The following is an 18,250-nucleotide window of genomic DNA, read 5'->3' on the forward strand; positions in this document are numbered from 1 at the left end:
AAATAAACATTTGAAATATATGAGTTTGTATGTAATGTATGAATATAATATACAAGTTTCACTTTTTAAATGGAATTACTGAAATCAATCTACTTTTTCATGATATTCTAATTTTATGACCAGCACCTGTAATGCATTAAAGTTGGATTTTCAGAGTTTTTTTATTTACAAAGCGAAAGAATAGTAATAGTAACACAATGATATAAGCCAAAAAAAATAAAAAGGGGAAAAAAAAGTAAACCTGTCAGCGCAAAATAGTATGTTTATTGAGAATCTGCTGTTTAAAAGTGAAAGATCAGTGCTAATGGAGCGTAAAATGTTGGCTTCTTTGGTATTACTTACACCACACCACAACATCCCGTGGTAGTTTCAAATTCTTCTGAACATCCAGAGGAAAACCCAGAACTTCACAACAAGAGCGCAACAAGAGCGCAAAACATTTCGGCTGTGGATCCGTTTGGATACAAATGACGCGCCAGCAAAACCTTTAATCATTGGAGCATTTAACCTCCATAACAATACCTCGCTCAGACGTGCAGATCAGCAAAAACTGAGACATGACACCTTAGTTGAAGCTTTATAAATGCTTGGCTTGTTTACTTAAATTTATTTTCGTTTATAAAATGAAATTGATGCGCAAAACCCGCAGAAATATCCAAGTAGTTTGAACACGCTTCCTTAACATGAAAATAAAACAGAAAGCCACACCCACAATGTGATCTACTAATACTGAGGAAACTTTCATTTCTGTTTAGACGCAGAGCAGAACTTCAAGACTCTCATATTGAAGCGATTTCTCACAGCTATGAAAGCCCTTCTGGTTGCTGCGGTGGTGGCCCTGATTCATGTCACCTTTGGTAAATATGTTTACATTTTTTATGAACTGTTTCACAACTGCCTCAACGACCCGAATGCTTTTTTATTATTATTTGTAAATGAGATATTGTTTTAATAGCCTGATGATTTTTGTTTTTAATACACAGCCTTAGCTTTGTTGCAGTTTTTGCTTGTTTATCTGCTTGAGTGTCGAAGTTCAACTGTTTAGTAAAAGGAAGCACTTTGTTTTCAGTTAAGACTGGGTTTTCCCTGGTGGTTACAACAGGCAGACAAAAACAGGAAATACAAGTAGAATCATCTAGAAACTCTTAATAAGCACAAAAAGGTTTAAATCTTTTATGTAAACAAAATATAGAATCATGTTTAGTGATTATATAGTAAAAATATATGTAAAATGTCTTCTTCTGAAAGTGAAAGACTGAAAGTTAATCTCTCAGCACGCAAATATGTTGTTGGTCATGTGATCAAGGTGAGTGCAGGTTTCAGCAGGAGCCTGAGACAAACACCAACATAATGTTTAGATAATGATGCCTTCAGAGTTCCCTCTCTAATTTTATATGCCCATTCATACTGTGATCAATACTCTGGATTTCTGTCTGTCCACGCGCAGCAACGTTGGTGATTAAAGGCCCAACTGGGACGATTCTGGAGGGAGAGCCGGTCACACTGGAATGCCTCTACACGGATTCTGACCTCAATGTCACCCAGGTCCACTTTGAGTACCAACATCCAGTGAGTCCTGGGGCGTTTTCAGTGGGGGCTTGTGACGCATTTCAAAAACGGAGAACAAACCTCTATGGCGTGAAGAAAAAATTGTAACACATTCAAATAACTTAAAACAAGCTAATATCAGTTGTAGACAGTGTTATTTTTTTGTTGTAGCCTGATAGTGCACCCATCATGACAAGTTCTGTCACATGAAATGCTGTAACTAATTTGCAGCACCTCTCCCCACATGCGTAGTTATCTAATAAAAAGGTCTGAGCTGTTTTAAAGCAGTGAGGTGTTTTTGAAGCAGTGTAAAGTTTAATCCACCACTTTGTTCCCTACATTAATATTATGTGATCCTACCTGTAGATTGCAACCCAGTTTCCATAAAACTTGTTGGTGTTGATATTAGTAGAATACAGACGCACCTACAACAGCATGCAGTACTCAAGTAAACCCTAAAAGTATCGGAAACTAGTACAGAGATGATATTTATTTTGTTAAATTTGGTCATGTTCTGAAAAATGTATGCTAATTTTGAATTTGATGAAATCAACATGTTTTAGAGAATGACAAAGTCATATTATTTTTCACTCTTTAATTTCTGAACTGAAAATGCTTGAAGTATATTGCTGCTACTGCAAAAATAAATTCCAACTATATCACGTAATAGCGTGATAAGTTTTGTTTTCCGAACACTATCATTTTCCCTTTATAGCTAAATGCTTTCACATCATAAGATACATACTCGCCCTGTTTTAAAACAAAACATCATGTGATATCTTATTGTTCCAACATCAAAAAATATCACAATATAACAGGATTAATAAGTATTTTGTTATAACATGAAAAATATACTGTAAGAATAGAAAAAAATGCAATGCCACAGTGTGAAAAATATTGCTCAAACACTGAATTTCCATTGTATATTATGATACAGTTTTATTTTCATTTTGCTGGGGTGGCAGGAGAACCATTTTGTATAGAAATGTAGCAAATTGTTAAAACAGTTCAAGGTCTTCTTTTTGTACTTTGTTTCATTATATACCACGTTGTCAGTGGTAACAGGTTTGTCTAACGGTAAGGTTTGTTTAGCACATTATACCTCCAAGCCAACATTCATTATGTTGCTAAAATAATGTTGCCTTCCCAGATTTGTTATCTATATGCATCAATCATAGTTGCTGACTGTTAAACTGTTTGCTGATAACAGGCAAGACTACTTTGTTTCTTTCAGCCTGAAGGATTTAACATCTAAGTTTTTCAAAATGACTGTAAAAGTTTGATTAATTAGTCCCCACAAAGCATTTTCACTTTAATGAATGCAGTGACGTTAATGGGTTTCTTGTTTATGCACTTTTATTGCATTGCTCTCACGTTTGTGGATATAATGACAACCTGCGTTCGTGCAGTAAGTGCTTTACTCCACAGAAGACTCTGCAGGGTTATTCTAACATCTTCAACATTGATCAAATATGTATTTCTAAAAATAGCTCTTTTATATGTACTCTGTCTAGTATAACAGTCCTAATGTACTGCTACTTCAATTTGCAGTGGAGTTTATGTGTTTTGAAATGTAAGTCTTTCTTTAATTCTTGCTCTTTTTTTTTGTGTGTGTTTTTCTGAACCAGTACTCACAATCTTGGCATAGAGTTTGGGGGTCAAGAATGAGGCGTTGGTATTGCTACTCAGAAAGATGGTCAGAAGACATAGAGGAGGAGAACAGCGGCCGTCTGGATATTTCCTACCCGAAGATGTACTCTGGAGTGGCTTTCCGCTGTGTGTCGAACAATGACAATGTGACGGCTCCAGACAACGCCTCCCAGCCGCTGACCTTCAAAGTCCAGTGTAAGTTTTAAGTTTCGACATGAAAGGGTGCTGCGTCGAAGCTCCCCGAACATAAATAAGCCTCTGTATTTCTTTTTGACCAATAATTAAACCTTAGATGTTAATGCTGTAAATGTTTCATGTAAGTTAGTTAAAGAGTAACTTAGAGAAATATGTGACACAATTGTGCATCTGAATTTTGCTTTCAGAAGGAAAGGTGACAAACTGAAAGCTCTGTTTTTTCATGTGTTCTCATATGTGTGCAAATAGCCTTGGCTAGAAGACTAAACAGAAAGAGTCTGAAACCTATTTTCTCATATTTACAACCAGCGGGAGGTTTAAACCATCATCCAGACTCTGTAGACACAGCTTTCTTCACAGTGAGGGATAGAAAAATACATAAATAATTAATAAAACTAAACATAGCTTTTGAAGGCTGCTGGGGAGAGTACACAAAAATGACAACAAATAATAAAGATTAAATGCAAATATTGTTACCTAAGAAAAGATGACTCATTTTTATTCTGCCCTCCACGCAAACAAAGACACTCTCCGTTGGTAAGGCTTGTGAAACTACGATCCACTGTGATAGCTGCATGAATTGTTATCTGTCGTATAGCTGGTCAGATTTTTAGTGTCCTCTGTCTTTTTGGTGGCCGTCATATCGACCCTGGCGCTGTTTGATAGGCTCCGCAGCCTCATGGGAGGAATCAATAAGAGGAAAAGATTAGAATGAGCTGTAGGACGGAAGGAGACAGAGGGCTGCATGGATGGGGGCCATCTATTGAGATGGTAGAGAAAATGAGCCATTATTCACAACATTGCCTCTCTAAAGACTTCGATAAGATGAAGCCTATCATCATTACTATTGATTGCTTGTTACAGTCTGAACCAATCGGAGGCATTCATTGTTAAGCCTCTGCTTCAAGTATTCTTCAAAGATCTGATTGTTTACCAGATGCTACAGCTGCAAACATATGTTTAGTCACGCCCCCAAATGCTCCAAGAGGTTATCTCAGCGTGCATTAAATTACCTGCCTCATTAATGCCTGATCATGCTTTCTCGTCTGCACGCTGGTTCAGATATGAGGGAGCCAACGCTGTTTTCGGAAGGCTACAGCAGATACCTGGGTGTCCCAGGGGAGCTGAAGGTGCGACTCGGAGATGACGTAGTGGTGAAGTGCCATGCTAGCTCATCAGAGGAGCCGGAATACTACTGGCAGAAAGAGGTGAGAACGCCTCGGGTCTGTGCACAGCAGTTGTGTCCTAATTAGGCTTCTGGAAACTCCTCATTCTCTTTGTTAATCCCATCCCTCCATGCGACCTCTTTATTTTTTTACCATCCCAATCCAGCCTCACCAGGTCTCCGCTGGCCTCTCGTCTTTGTTCAAGCATTCTCTTAATTGTCTCCCATCTTCCAACACATCTCTGTTTCTTTTTCACGACTTTTTCAAGCCTCTTTATTTCCTCTTCCTGTCATCTCTCTATCCCCTCCACGAAGGGAGCGCTCTGTATTTAAGTGACTGGTTGGCTTAGCCTCACCTCTCGCTGGGAATTGCAGCTTGCCCACTTACAGAGGATTAATAGTTTAATGAGGTCTAGACAAGAACCAGTCAACCTGAAAACAATTATGTGGATAGATTTCTAATTATTTTTTTTAGTGTTTGGTTAACTGGCATTGAATAATTCAACTCGGCCTTCCTCACTGAACTAAGAAAGCGTTTCTGAAGGGAAATTAAGATGTCTTGGTGTAAAATGCCAGAGTGTCAGCTGGCATGTAGAACAAGAAGAACTTGATTAGTCAGGTGATGAGATGAGGTGCACTTTCAAGGTACTGCCTAAATCATCACTGCTGAAAGCACGTAGCAGGGAGAGCACTTTAAGGAAGGCAGATGTCATTGCTTAGTTATCGCTCATCGCTGAAGGCAGAGTGATAATGGTTACGCCCGTGTCTGTGTGCATGTGTGTGTTCATTTGTCTGCACTGATAGTAAAATATGTCATGTACCAGGGGGCCGATTTTAAGGAAGCTTTTAAAAACTATTCACTGGATAAACATCTATATCTAACTAAATTTTCGAGTCAGTCCCAATCAAGATGGCTGCCACAGATAAGCAAACTTAGCAAACATTAAAATGGCCATGACTCAGACAAGATATTGAGCTCAAAATTGGTGGGTTAGTAGCTGAGACTCATCAGTAAAGCATACTGTAAGCACTAACTGATCGAATAAGATCTATTTTGAACTGTTGAAATCAACTCAAATCAACTGTTAGCAAAATATCTCGGGCACCACTGGATGGATTTTAATAAAACTTTCAGAAAACAATCATACAGTGTACATCTACAACTGATTACCATTTGGAATCAGCCTAATTCAAGATGGCTGCCACAGCTAATTGACATCAGCCAACACAGAAATGACTATAACTCAGTTAATTGTACAGATACTGAGCTAAATGTTGTGTAGGTAGTAGCTGACAGTCATTCCCATCAAATACTCTGAGCTCTAACAAATCTCACAAGATCTCACCATTTCACAAGAGATCCCACATAACGGTCATTTTCTAGGTTTGACCAAAATGGCTGTAACCCTCCCCCCTCCTCAGCTTAAGATGGTTTCAGTCTAAAACTGAAATCCTCGGGTGACATGCATTTCTTCAAGGAATGTTTGGACTGTATTTCCTCGTTTTTGTTTTCCCCTTTTGTTCTTGTCTTGATGAGTTGGCTCAGGATTATTTTGCTTGTTAAAGGGTCACCACTAATCCTGGGTTTTAAATGGGCCTACAAGTTCAAATCCAATTCAGCGGCCTTGTCACGACACTAACACCATTTGTCCTCCACATGATTGCATGAAGAGCTTTTGTCATTAACTCTCATCTGGTTAGTGCGGTCGTTTAAAACAAAAAACTAATAATGATCCATTTTAATAACACTTTATTGAAAATACAATAGATCAATAATAGGAAGTGATATAATGTCAATATTTCTGGTTGACAAGTGGATTTTTCTGTGTGTGTGTTAGACAGGAGTTGATGTGAGGCAGAAAGTGGCCCATTTTGACAGACAGGCGCCGTGAGCGCTTTGGCCCAGACAAATGACAGCAGGACAGAGGCAGAAACTGCATACTGCCTTTCGAGCCAGTGGATTTGCATACAAAATGCTGCTTTGGCCAGACCTGGCCTTTATGGGAAATCCTCTTAATTCAGATCCATTCAAACTGAAATGGACTTTCTTGGCAGGAACTACAACTCCCAAGAGCCAAATCATTTGCATGGTGTAATGTTTTTTTATTTTTCTTTGCTGTTGTCTTTTTTCTTTTTTTTAAACGTCCTCCTCCACATTCATTTGTTTTCCAATCGTTGTGTTTGGCCTATTATTTGTTTCCTCCCATGTTGGGCTCTATCTCATAATAGTATTGCTATTTCTGTGTCAACAATTCATCTTGCTCTCCTGCCATCTCATTACGGGTTGTGTTAACAGTGTGTTGCTGCAGCATCATTCTTTGCGGATGATGCTGTTATCTGGGTTATTGACTTGTGTCGATGCATGCTCATTCATTGGGATTAGTGCTCAGGTAAATAGACTTCATTTAAGACTTGTGGGACTGCTCTCACAAGGGCCCACACACCAGCAGATATGTTTTTGTTTCTTTGTCCACCCACCAGTTTTCAATTTTCTTGCTATCTTGTTCTTATTTACTATTCCCCATTGTCTCTCTCACCACAGAACACCAAATATATATATACTTTCTGCTCCCTTACTGCTTGTTTATCTCATCTTTTGCCACACAGTTTGGGCCTGATCTCCCTGTGTTTCCTTCCCTTTGTCAACCACTCTCACATGCTCTCCATCACTTTTAATTTATATTCCTGCAGGGCTGTTAACAACCTGACCAAAAATACCACCTTTTCCCCACTCTTGTCCATTCCTCACAGGGTGACGACTGGATCTTGCCTTCCTCTACTCTGACACTGAAGAAGGTGAGTGCGCAGGATGAAGGACAGTACACTTGTATGGTTAAGCATCCTTCGGTGGAGTCCCTCAACAAGAAGCGCACCGTCACCATCACCGTTCTGCCCGGTAAGACAAGCCTTCACCTTGTTAAGGCTCATTGTCCTTTGCAGTAAGCGTGCAGATGCTGTACACCACTTCCTCTTTCTGAAAAATACTTGGAGCTTTCTTTATAACTGTGGGGGAATTCAGTCAAATGACAAAAAAAAACCTCTAATCTATTTGTTCTTCTATCAGCCACTCAAATGTCACAGTAAAGGTCAGGTATGCCAAATGCGTTTACATCATGAGGTAAAAGTTATCAGTTTCAGGTGTGCAACCTTTAATACCTAAAATGTATGTGACGTAGAAGAAAAGTTAAGAACTGATATGAAAGTATAATAAAAGGAAGTGATGCTTCAACAAAGAGAAGGAAATACATTTATTCAAGCACATCTGATAGAAAAGGTGAGAAATGAAATCGCATTTAAAATGTCAAACTTGTAAGGCAATCGTACCAAAGAACAGAATACACATTAAATATCACAATAAATGGCAGAACTGTAGTGACTTGAAAGGATAAGATAAAAATTAATTGGATTAATGGCTATACTTGACCTTTGATGTTTTCTTTTTGACAGAGTTATCAAGTCAAACATTAGTGTACTTCAGACATTTTTTATTTTATTTTTATTTCTCCCTAATACTTACAGATCTAAAAGCACCCCTGAGATTACCAGAACATACATTACATTATAGCATATCACAATAGTACACGGTAAAATGGAAAAGCGAGCGTGTGTGCTGCTTTGTAGAGGGATGTCTACAAAGTGACAATTTGTCTTCATCTAAAACTGTGCTTGTTTTAAAGGAATAGTTCAGATAATTTGAAGTGGGGTTCTGTGAAAAGATTATGAGCAGTTGATATCTTAGCTGTTGTAGATAGTTCTTTACACAAGCTTAGTTTGGAAAAACAGAATTTAATTTTAAACAGATTGACAAGATAATGGCTAATCTAAGCAAGGCCAAGATTAGATTGGATTGCTGCCACCTTAAAACACATAAAATATGTTTCATAGCAGTTTATGTGAGTGTTGTTCTATAAATCTTTACACTGGTTTTGTGCTACACTATTATTCTAGCTGAGATATTCTGATATTCCTGCTAAAAGTGCCCCAGACTGAACGAGTGCTATAGCTAGCCGCTGCCGCTGTTAATTGAACTTGTTTTCTACAGTGTTCTATGTAAAGAACTACGTAATGTGAAATTGGAGGCAACATAGTTTTTTAAACAGTATTTGCATAAACCACAACGAAATACTGTTTTAGCCTCACCTGGACGAGCCATTAGCTTGTCAATCCAGTTAAAATTAAACATCTTCTCCAAACTAAGACTGTGTAAAAAGCTATCCACAACAGGCGAGATATCAAGTGTTCATAAAATGTTCACGGAACCCCACCTCAAAAGATATGAGCTATTGCTTTTCAGATAGACAAACATTTTCATTTCAACAATACCTATTCCAATTACAAGACTTCATCTGTTTACATCATCTTTATTACTGGCTTGTGGGATATCTGCTGATTTACAGCTGATTACAAACACACTCTTCCAGTTCAATTCATATGCTCTGTGACTTCCACAATAGAAATTATGTAACCCCCCGGGATATAGTTGTGCATTATGGTTTGGTTTTCCCATTACTACAGCAGGGACTTATTGGTCAGTATGCTCTTCAGTGTCTTCAGCATCTTCTCTGGTATGAAGTCACGATTAATGTTATGTCTAGATATTGGAATAATATTTGCTCTTCCTTGATGTTATAATAAGAAAACACCCCATACCTCTGCTGTCCTTTTGAAGTTGCACTACATTCGCTGCACAAACCTTAAGCAAACATTTCTTGTGTAAACCTTTATGGCTCCAGAGGCCCAGAAATCCTCTTAACATGTGTAGGAAGGGACAAAGCATTTCTTTTTGTTGCTTTAAATACTTTGAGTTTAATGTTTTAGCTTTTGCTTTGACCACAGCTCCAAAAACCAGTTTCACAAAATCCCTCTTTTGTCAACATTATGTATAAATTAGAAATCCATGCACATAAAAAGGATAATCAACCCTTTTTGGTTTTAAATTCTGACATACAGACTTATTGCTGCACTGAAAACTATGACTCATCTGAACACTAAAAACTTTTTCTTATACAAACAAACATAGGGGTGCCCAGAGACACTTTGCCTAGAGGCATTTTGCTGTGCTGATTCTGGATTCTGTGTAAGACGTGTTTTCCTTCATGTCTGTCCCACAGAGGATGCTGCCTGGTATGAGACTACAAATGGGCGTCTTTGGTTGACGACCTCGGCCGCAGCAGTCTCTCTCCTTGTGTTCATTCTCTCTCTGACCGTGTTCCTGTGCCGCAGAGCCAAGCGGGTCAGGACCAGCAAGGGGCCCATGTAAGAACTGTTTGAGTGATTGTGTCTGGTCATTTTTCTTACCTGTGCTTGTGACTTTAAGAACAGGAGATCTATTTAACGCCCTCATTATTCTGGTCAGATTAGCTTGTTTGAGGAAGAGCTAGATTCTAATCATATAAGAGCCCAAAATGAAGGTGATTCGTCCAGTTGCTGTCTTCTTACTAAAAGTCTTCCCTGCTTCCTTTTTATAAGCACTCATACTGGCTCGCCACTTTAAAATCACTTTTGTTAATAGCATCTTAAATCAGCTTTGAAAACCTGATGGATCCCATGTCTTTGAAAGCAGGTGAATGTGTGCATGTTTATTTATCCACATTCACCTTCCTGTTTTCCCTAACTCACTTCCTCGATCTCCTCCAGCAATTTTGACTTTATAGTACAGATTTGGCCATTACTACAATATTTCATTCTGCCTTATGTGATATAACCAAGGTTATTTCACTCAGAGAGTGCAAACTTTTTGTTTAAAATCCATTCATGTGGAGAAGCAGGTGGTTGGGTTTGAAAAAGCATTTTTCAAGCTTAATATTAAAACCTATCTCTGCAGATCAGACTCACTTGACCACATCCTTGATCCTTTTCAATACTCTTGTTCCCATTTCTTGTATATGAAAAGCACAGGCTTTTACTAGCAAGTGAAATTATTTGTATCGTATGTGTTAAAAAAAGACAATAGCACTGGTAAGAAAGTTAATGGAACTCTTTATTATGCCATTAGTTAACAGCATAATCATGCACACCGTGACTCCATGCAGCTACATACGTACACCCATTAAGCTCTTTTCCATATGAACTGATTACAGATTTTCTCAAGGTCTTAGTAAAGAATATAAAATGCTGTGGATTTGTGGTGTGTGAAAAAATAGGTTGATTTCCCAGATTAATTGCTGCTTCCATGTGTATGTGTGCAAAGAAATGCAGAAAGCAAAAGAAAAGATAATTGACTTTCATATCTCCAGCCAGGTGTGCCTCCAGTGCTCAGTTCTAGACTATAATTTCCTCACTTATATTTTTTGAGTGCCTACTGCAAGATCGATAAACTGATAATCATGTTCCTGTGTCTCTTTCCTTTCTTCCTCTCTCTAGTGATGACCGCTCTCAGAAAAAGCCCATCTACAAAACAAGTGTGGAGTCCCTTCCCTCCACCTGCGCTGACAACCAGCCCCTGGTGTGACAGCATAGGCGGGCGGAAAGATGAGAATAAGGGGAGGAAGAGGTTGGAGCAAGAGAGAAAAAAAATGAAGTGGGTTACCAAAGAATGAGAGAGATACATGTGTCAACAATGGGGGATTATTTGGAGAACAAAATCAAAATCAGTAATAAACTGGGTGTATATATAACGAAAATACCGAAGGGCGAATGATTGCTTCATAGATACTGAAGCAGCTGTGCTTGTAAGTGTAAGCTGCAGTTATGCATCTTGAACAGAAAGGTTTGGCAATTTTCTTTTCATTTACTCCGCAGCGTGGCAAATGGTGAGCTACATTCTTAGCAAAACAATGATGAAGAATTTTGTGTATTTGTAAAAGCAGGAAAATTTCCACATACTGTTCTCTCCCTTCAGTTGCAAATGTAATAGCCTACACTGTTTATTTTAAAATTAACTACACGGGTGATAGGGCAAGGTTTTTTTTTGTTGATTGTTTCTCTCTCTCAGCTTTTCTTTTCCAAAAGCAGACGCACTCAAGCACTTTGAGCTCTGAAACTGTTCTTTGAATTTCTTTGATATTAAATGGCTTCCAAATATATATATATTATTTACTCTCCTAAAGTGTGTCATTGATTTTGTCCCGTTTTAGAGATACAAAAGTGGTTGGGGAATATTGACAACTTGATGAAAGCCGGACATGAGTGCTCGCTTGACCGCACATCTTCTCGATTCCATGCCATCTTGGGTTTGCATCAGCTTGTTTACTGACCTTCCCTTTCAGTCGGAGAGACCTTACTCTGAGGGAATGATCTTTATTTAATGTTCTGCAGTCCTGTCTCTTATTTTATCTCCCAAGAAGTACAAAACTCATCTTCAGTGAGTTCGGCCTCACATGCATTCACACACTGGGACTAACACTCCAAGAATAACTATAAAGTCAGGTAATTTGACCATCCATTACAGGAGCCGGCAGGTTAGCTGCTGCTGCTTGTTCTTTTACTCAACTAAATTTAGTCATCTCCAACTCTCGCACCCTGAATCCAAAAAATAATCACCATATACAACAACTTCATCGTTTTAATTTTCTCCTCTGTTGCTTTGTAACCCTTAACGCTGGGCTGCACCACCATTGCTTATTACCAGAACCGTGCTCATAATGCTGAGAATTTCATTACGCCTGTCCATTGAAGTTATGTCGGATTTTATGTGGTTTTATTATCGGTGTGTGGTTGACCGTAGACCGTTGTTAATAATGGGCAAAGCGGCAGTTTAACAATGACACTCCATTAGCTGTTGCATGCGCCACAGAGCACAGCCCGGATAATGTTATTAAACTGATTATTCAAGCTCTCTTGTACAACTGCAGCAGCCGCTCTTTGCTGAAATTTTTTAGGACTTCTTTGTGTTTCTTTTTCCAACTCTTTAAAATAAAATCCTGGTTATGACTTAAGCCAGGAATGGAAACACAAAATGGAAATGTTCAACACTTTTCTGCACACAGACAACAAAACCAGGCCTGAATAAAACAGGTGAGACCATCAGAACTGCAGACCAGTCACGTGTTGTAGGTTCAGTTGCAGAGAGCAAAGCTAATAATAAAAATTTTCTATAGATTCAGTCTTTTATTATCATAAAAAGATAACATAAATAGAAAAAGATATTAATATAGAATAAATACATATGCAATATTATAAAATGCATAAATTGCAAAAACCTTTTTAAATATGTAAAACTTCTGACTTTTCATAGTCACATTAAATTTTAGTAAGTGCTTCCTCAGTTTAGAAAGCCACAATCTACATAAAACGTGACAAAAATTATGCTCACTTAGCACACACTAAACTGAGCAGCTGTATGGTTTTAATTTCCACATCAGAACAAAATCAGAAGACAAACAAGTTAATTAATTAAAAAAAAATAAATAAACATGACTGACTTCCTGCAGTTTTTATTCTCTGTCTCTTTCTGTCTCAGTATGAGTCAGACCTGTTAGTTAACCAGATCACAGATATGGAGAAGTCTGAGCTGCTCTGGACATGATGAATTATTTTGAACGTTTTACTCCAACGACACTGTGACAGCAAAACTAAACATTACACAGATGCTTGTTTACTGACAAAGAAAATATATTGTCTGGATGTCTCCCTGAGTGATTTAGAATGTAACCTCTGTGAATAAATGAACAGAAAGCCTTTTTACTCTGACTTACTTCAGCCTGTTAGTTGTCTGGTGTGCAGCACTTGGTAGAGACAGGGGGCGGGGCTAAGTTTAATGTTATGTTTAAGTCAAAGATTGTATACAGAAATACTTTTATATAAAACAATTAGTTGTCCTTTTGTATAATCATGGCTAATATAGTTTTAACTGTGTGACTACAGGTTTTTTGTGGGTAGTTAAACACTCTTGGGGGCAGAAAGCAGTTGCATGTGTTGCATATGAGTTGGGCCGGCAATAAACAATAATAACTTTCTCCTTATCACTACCAGTAAAATCGCCATATAAACCTTTATGATATTTGGGATTATTGTTACTGTAGTACACACCCTCACTATCTTGATTGCAGGAAGCCGTTATGTTGTTGTTCCCAATATCATGTCATCAGAGATCAGCAAACTTCAGTCAATGTTCAGCTACTTTTGTATTTGATTTGTTTTGTTTAGTACCAAACCAGCACACTAATTCTTCAACAAGTCTCAGAATTGTATTCTACAGTCCAAAATACACACATTTATGTGCAGGGCTACACACATACTAAACATTGCTGGGTAAAAGCTGTTGGATCATAGTTTGACCCAGTGGTTTGGTTGAAGATGAGCTGTGTCATTCTTCACAGTCTGCCGTTTTAAGCCAGAAATTGACCAAATTAGACATTAGTTGGTGCTAGCTAGCTGATGCCAGTAGCAGTTAGCACGAGCTCACTAGCAACAGCTTAAGTTGTAATTATCTAATTACCAAAATTTTGGGTCGTTCTTTTTAACTGAACTTTTAAGTGGCTCTGATTGAACATGTTAGCAATTTTAACCCAATTATTGGATCAAAAACAACCCTGTATGCTGGGTCAAACTTATAACCCAATGCTGCTGAGTTAAAACCGCTCATGGTTGGCTCAGTTCAAAATCACAAATTACAAATTGGGTTGTTTTTAACCCAGCGGTTATTAGTGTGGACTTTTTTTTAGAAATGGGCTTTAAGAAAAGTAGAGCACCACAGAAATAAATAAATAAAGCTATGAAGTTATGAATTCAAAATACCTCCCTGCGTGTTAAATGTCAGCTGGTACAATCTTATTTTGGCCTTTGAGTCAGTCATGAGTGAAATGCTGAGTGCTCCTGACTTGTCTTTGTTTCTGAAACTTCACCTGGACGACTACAAACGACAATGTCATTTGTCAGGGCTTTAGCTCTGAGGAGCTGACACTGAAGTGTGAGGCTCGGGTTTGGAGGGAGAAGAAGAGCGGTTTACAATAACATTTTGACCTCGGTGGAGCCTCACCGGTAAACCACAGGACAACCTCTCCGGCTTGTGCAAAGAATACAAAACGGCTTTGAATGTTGTGCTCGATTCAGGCAGGACACAGATGCTGCTTTGTAGCATTAAAATCACACTCACAGCACAAGCCTTCATGTAAGAGTGAGATATACTAAACATGACACTTCACTGACTGATGCATTGGAATGCCAGACATTTGTTACTGCATGTTTCTGCCTACTACTGTTCTCGTCATGGTCACTTGGTTTTTTTGTATGTGCGTCCTGCATATGTTGTGTCAAATGGCTGAAAATGAAGGAGTGGAGTTTGGCGGAGAAGCAGGTGTTTTCCCCTCATTACTTCCTGACAATGCCCCATCTGGTGCTGGGGAGCTGCTGCCATCGACTCCCTGCCAACCTGGGAACAAACACACGCAGAGGCTGACAGGGAAAAATGGAATGGGTTGGGAATTGGGAAACGATTGGGGGCAGATATTATCCATGCCAAAACAACTAGGTTGTAACATGTGTCAAAAGATAAAATCACTGAGTGAGGGAGAGTGTAAATCAGAGACTTTAAGCTGTCTCACAGATCCATCAGAGGTAAGATCTAAGAGTTCAGAGCAACTTTATGCAAGTCTAAGGTAGATAAATTAATATTAATACCAACATATTGCTTTGATGCTTTACTGCCTGGTGGAATTTTTTTGACTGCTTGAACCAAAAAGGCAAAAAAAAAAAACGCCTGTAGGACTTGAGACAGCCGAGATGCTAAAGCAGATTTGAAACCCATGACATGCAGTTCAAACGGTAACCTAAAGAGGGCGACAGAGATACAGTTGAAACAAATTGCTGAATGAGCCTCAGAGGGTACTAGTCCACGAGTAGGCTGACTGGATAAGCCAGGGGAAAATAAGAGATGTGGAAAGAGAAACAATTTTCATAATGGAGCCACGCTCTCTGACTGGAAAACACAATTATGGACAAAGCGTGGCATGAGAGTAAACTTAAAGAGTCCCTTTAGCAGGACCTAATAAGCTCTGACTGCAGATAAACAGAGAAAAAAACAGGCTTGTCCCATAGGTTTTGTTCCGGACCATTACAGTCTTTGTGATCAAACCAAATAAACTAAAATCATTCAAAACTTTGGTCTCATTTTGACTTTTTGAACAAAACTAGGATGGCTGTATATTGAGTTCAAAGAGGCTCGAACACAAACTGCTTTCACAGTTTCCTGTTGGTTTTGATCATCACATAGATAAAATAAACATTTAGAAAAAGTAAAACCATCCAATAGAAGGTGATTTCAGTTTCACATCCTACTAAAAGTGTGTGAAAGATGTAATTTATCAGCATACAGACAATTAAAAACCTCCCGAAGTATGCGTTGAGAATGACTCTCAGCTACTATCCCATAAAGTTTATCCTCAGTGTCCCTAAATTTGATTAAGTTGTAGCCATTTTTGTGTTGGCAAAGGTTAATTAGCTATGGCGGCCATCTTAAATTTGGGTGACTCTAAAAGTTAGTCAGTTATAGATCTACATCAAATGTTTACTTTCTGAGAATTTCATAAAAATCACTCCAGTGGTTCAAATGTTTTAGACAAGGATCTTACACGATTTGTGGCGCTCAGAGTATGTGTTGGGGATGACTCTCAGCGACCACCAGACCAAATTTTATGCCAATATCTAACCAAATGTTCTGTTGTAACATTTTTTTGTGTTTCATAAAGTCATTTGGTTGTGGCAGCCATCTTGAATTGGGTTAAATTCAAAATTTAATGAGTTGTAGACAGACACTCATTGATTCTTTTCTGAAAGTTACATACAAACCCATTCATTCTTTTAGGAAATATTTTACTAACAGACGGTCAAAGTTGACTCCAACAGTTTTTGGCAAAGTTTTGAGAACAGATCTCCCTCCACCAGGAAGCGCTTAGGGTATGTGTTGAGAGTGAGTCTCAGCTACTACCACACCAAACGTGAGCTCAATATCTGTAAAATTGTCGGAGTCTGAGCTATTTTAGTATTTTCTAAGTTCATTAGCTGTGGCGGCCATTTTGAATTGAATCGACCCTAAAAGGGAATTAGTTGTGGATGTACAATCAATGATTACATTCTTAGAGTTTCTTTCAGATCTGTCCTCCCGTTCAGGATATATGTTGCAACAAATGAGCCCAAAAGCATAATAGCTCCGCCTTCGCCGGCGGGCGATAATGAAACATGTCTTCATTAAACTGAACAGAGTCCAGTTAATAATGGGAGAAGCTTTTGCCTCTTATATCAACAACAAATGTCACTTCTATTTTTGTCACCACACTCGTCAGCAACAATTAATTTGTACTTTTGCGCTGGGAGGGGTGTTATCCATCACACTTGGAGCTAATCGCATCCAATTAAGTAAAGGACGCCGCCCGCCCCCTCCCCCCCAAATCTCGTCTACCTGCTCGTGCTGGCCGTAATTGGTGAGAGAGGCGCGCGGGTCCGCCCTGTTGGCGAGCTTTTAAATATATTTACAATGTAAAACAACCAAGAAAGGACCGTCATCATCGCACAGAGCGCGAGCGCAGGGAGAGAAAGTGAGCGCGCGTGAGGGGAAGCACTGTTCTGCAAAGAGCTGCCGTGACGCGCCGAGCGCTCCACAACAAACACACACACGCGTTCTCGCGCGTGCTCACACACGCGCATAGGTGCACGGTCGGTCGCTGACGGCTCCGTCGGGAGTGTGAACCTGCGGGTTCATGACACTGATTTCTCCGAGGAAGAGGAATACCAAGGAAGACCAGAAGAGAGGAATATCAACAATGGCTTTGGCGACCGTGTGGACTCACTGCGTCCCCCTCACCATCATCCTCGCCGCCGCCTGCCTGATGAACACGGGTAAGACTTGGAATGAAACAGTGAATGAGTGTGAAGTGGATGAGAGGGGAGCGAACGCGTCTGTCGGGGCTCCGCGGGCAAGTTTTACCCAAGTCCTCTGAGAGGAGGCGGATTGGATCCACTGCTCTGAGTTCTTAGACACGGGAAGGAGGAGGAACAGCGCACTCGGGACGGAAACGCACGTGCAGATACTCCTGTTAATGTTTCTCTGTTTTAAAAGAAAAGATCGGAATATGAAATAATTAGCACCAGAGCCGATTGCGCAAGACTGTTCTGTGTGAGTCATGTGTGTGGCTGTTAGGCTGGAAAGACCCAAAAAATCACCTCGAGATTAAAAACAAAAGTGAAAGCCGGGCTCGGGGTCACTTTTCTCCCCTCGCGGAAACATTTCCTGAGTCCGTATTCCCAGACTGCGTTGACCCTGGTGCGTCACAGCAGCTTGATTCGGCTCTGTTTCCCAGGACCTGCCTTGCTTAGGTATTTGTGTATGACAGGACCGGAGTGTGTCACACAGCGAGTCTCCTGCGCGCAGACACGCTTCTCTGATTGAACACTCTGACAACCTCATGAAAGCACAACAGACATTTCCGCAGTGGATCAGAAAGACCAGCACAAAGAGCAGCAGGGAAGTGTTTGTAGTTGCTGTTTATACTCTGCAGCAGGACCGAATAGACCCTTGAAACATCTCCTTATCAGATACAATAACATTTTACAAGCTATTACAAAGCCTTGTAATGACCCCTGTAGTCACTTTCACCTCCCCCACCCACTGGAACACCTTAGCTTATAGGCGCCAGCATTGCTTCCTCACAGGCACGATACAATTGTGGTCATTTACTAACCTCCTGACAAGTGCACAGGCTGCAGAACAAGGATTTGGATTATCGCAGTTCAGAGCAACTTCAGCCTTTTGCCATC

At 39.5% G+C, this 18,250-nt stretch overlaps 2 protein-coding genes across 2 annotated transcripts in view; both read left to right on the plus strand.

Annotated features, from left to right (window-relative positions):
- The first annotated feature begins 700 nt into the window (after window positions 1–700).
- On the plus strand, window positions 701–11,606 carry si:ch211-79k12.1 (uncharacterized protein LOC568891 homolog). Its single transcript, XM_017415261.3, has 7 exons — window positions 701–857; window positions 1,448–1,569; window positions 3,177–3,393; window positions 4,456–4,601; window positions 7,310–7,454; window positions 9,670–9,814; window positions 10,922–11,606. The coding sequence occupies exons 1-7, from the start codon at window positions 806–808 to the stop codon at window positions 11,007–11,009; spliced, it is 915 nt and encodes a 304-aa protein (XP_017270750.1). The 5' UTR covers window positions 701–805; the 3' UTR covers window positions 11,010–11,606.
- Window positions 11,607–16,967: 5,361 nt separating this feature from the next.
- Window positions 16,968–18,250, plus strand: part of cadm4 (cell adhesion molecule 4) — a 160,164-nt gene continuing 158,881 nt past the window's right edge. The window contains exon 1 of the mRNA XM_017415580.3: window positions 16,968–17,332. Coding sequence (XP_017271069.1) covers window positions 17,194–17,332 — 139 coding nt within the window. The 5' untranslated portion in view covers window positions 16,968–17,193. The remainder of the gene's footprint in view (window positions 17,333–18,250) is intronic.

Source organism: Kryptolebias marmoratus, linkage group LG16 (genome assembly GCF_001649575.2).
Source record: "Kryptolebias marmoratus isolate JLee-2015 linkage group LG16, ASM164957v2, whole genome shotgun sequence".
Lineage (NCBI taxonomy): Eukaryota > Metazoa > Chordata > Actinopteri > Cyprinodontiformes > Rivulidae > Kryptolebias > Kryptolebias marmoratus.

What these genes read in the sequence shown, in the direction of transcription:
- si:ch211-79k12.1 (XM_017415261.3), top strand. Translation starts at nt 806, where the DNA reads ATGAAAGCCCTTCTGGTTGCTGCGGTGGTGGCCCTGATTCATGTCACC. An exon ending in GCTGACCTTCAAAGTCCAGT is followed by an intron (nt 3,394 to 4,455) that starts GTAAGTTTTAAG and finishes ACGCTGGTTCAG; the next exon opens with ATATGAGGGAGCCAACGCTG. An exon ending in CACCATCACCGTTCTGCCCG is followed by an intron (nt 7,455 to 9,669) that starts GTAAGACAAGCC and finishes TCTGTCCCACAG; the next exon opens with AGGATGCTGCCTGGTATGAG.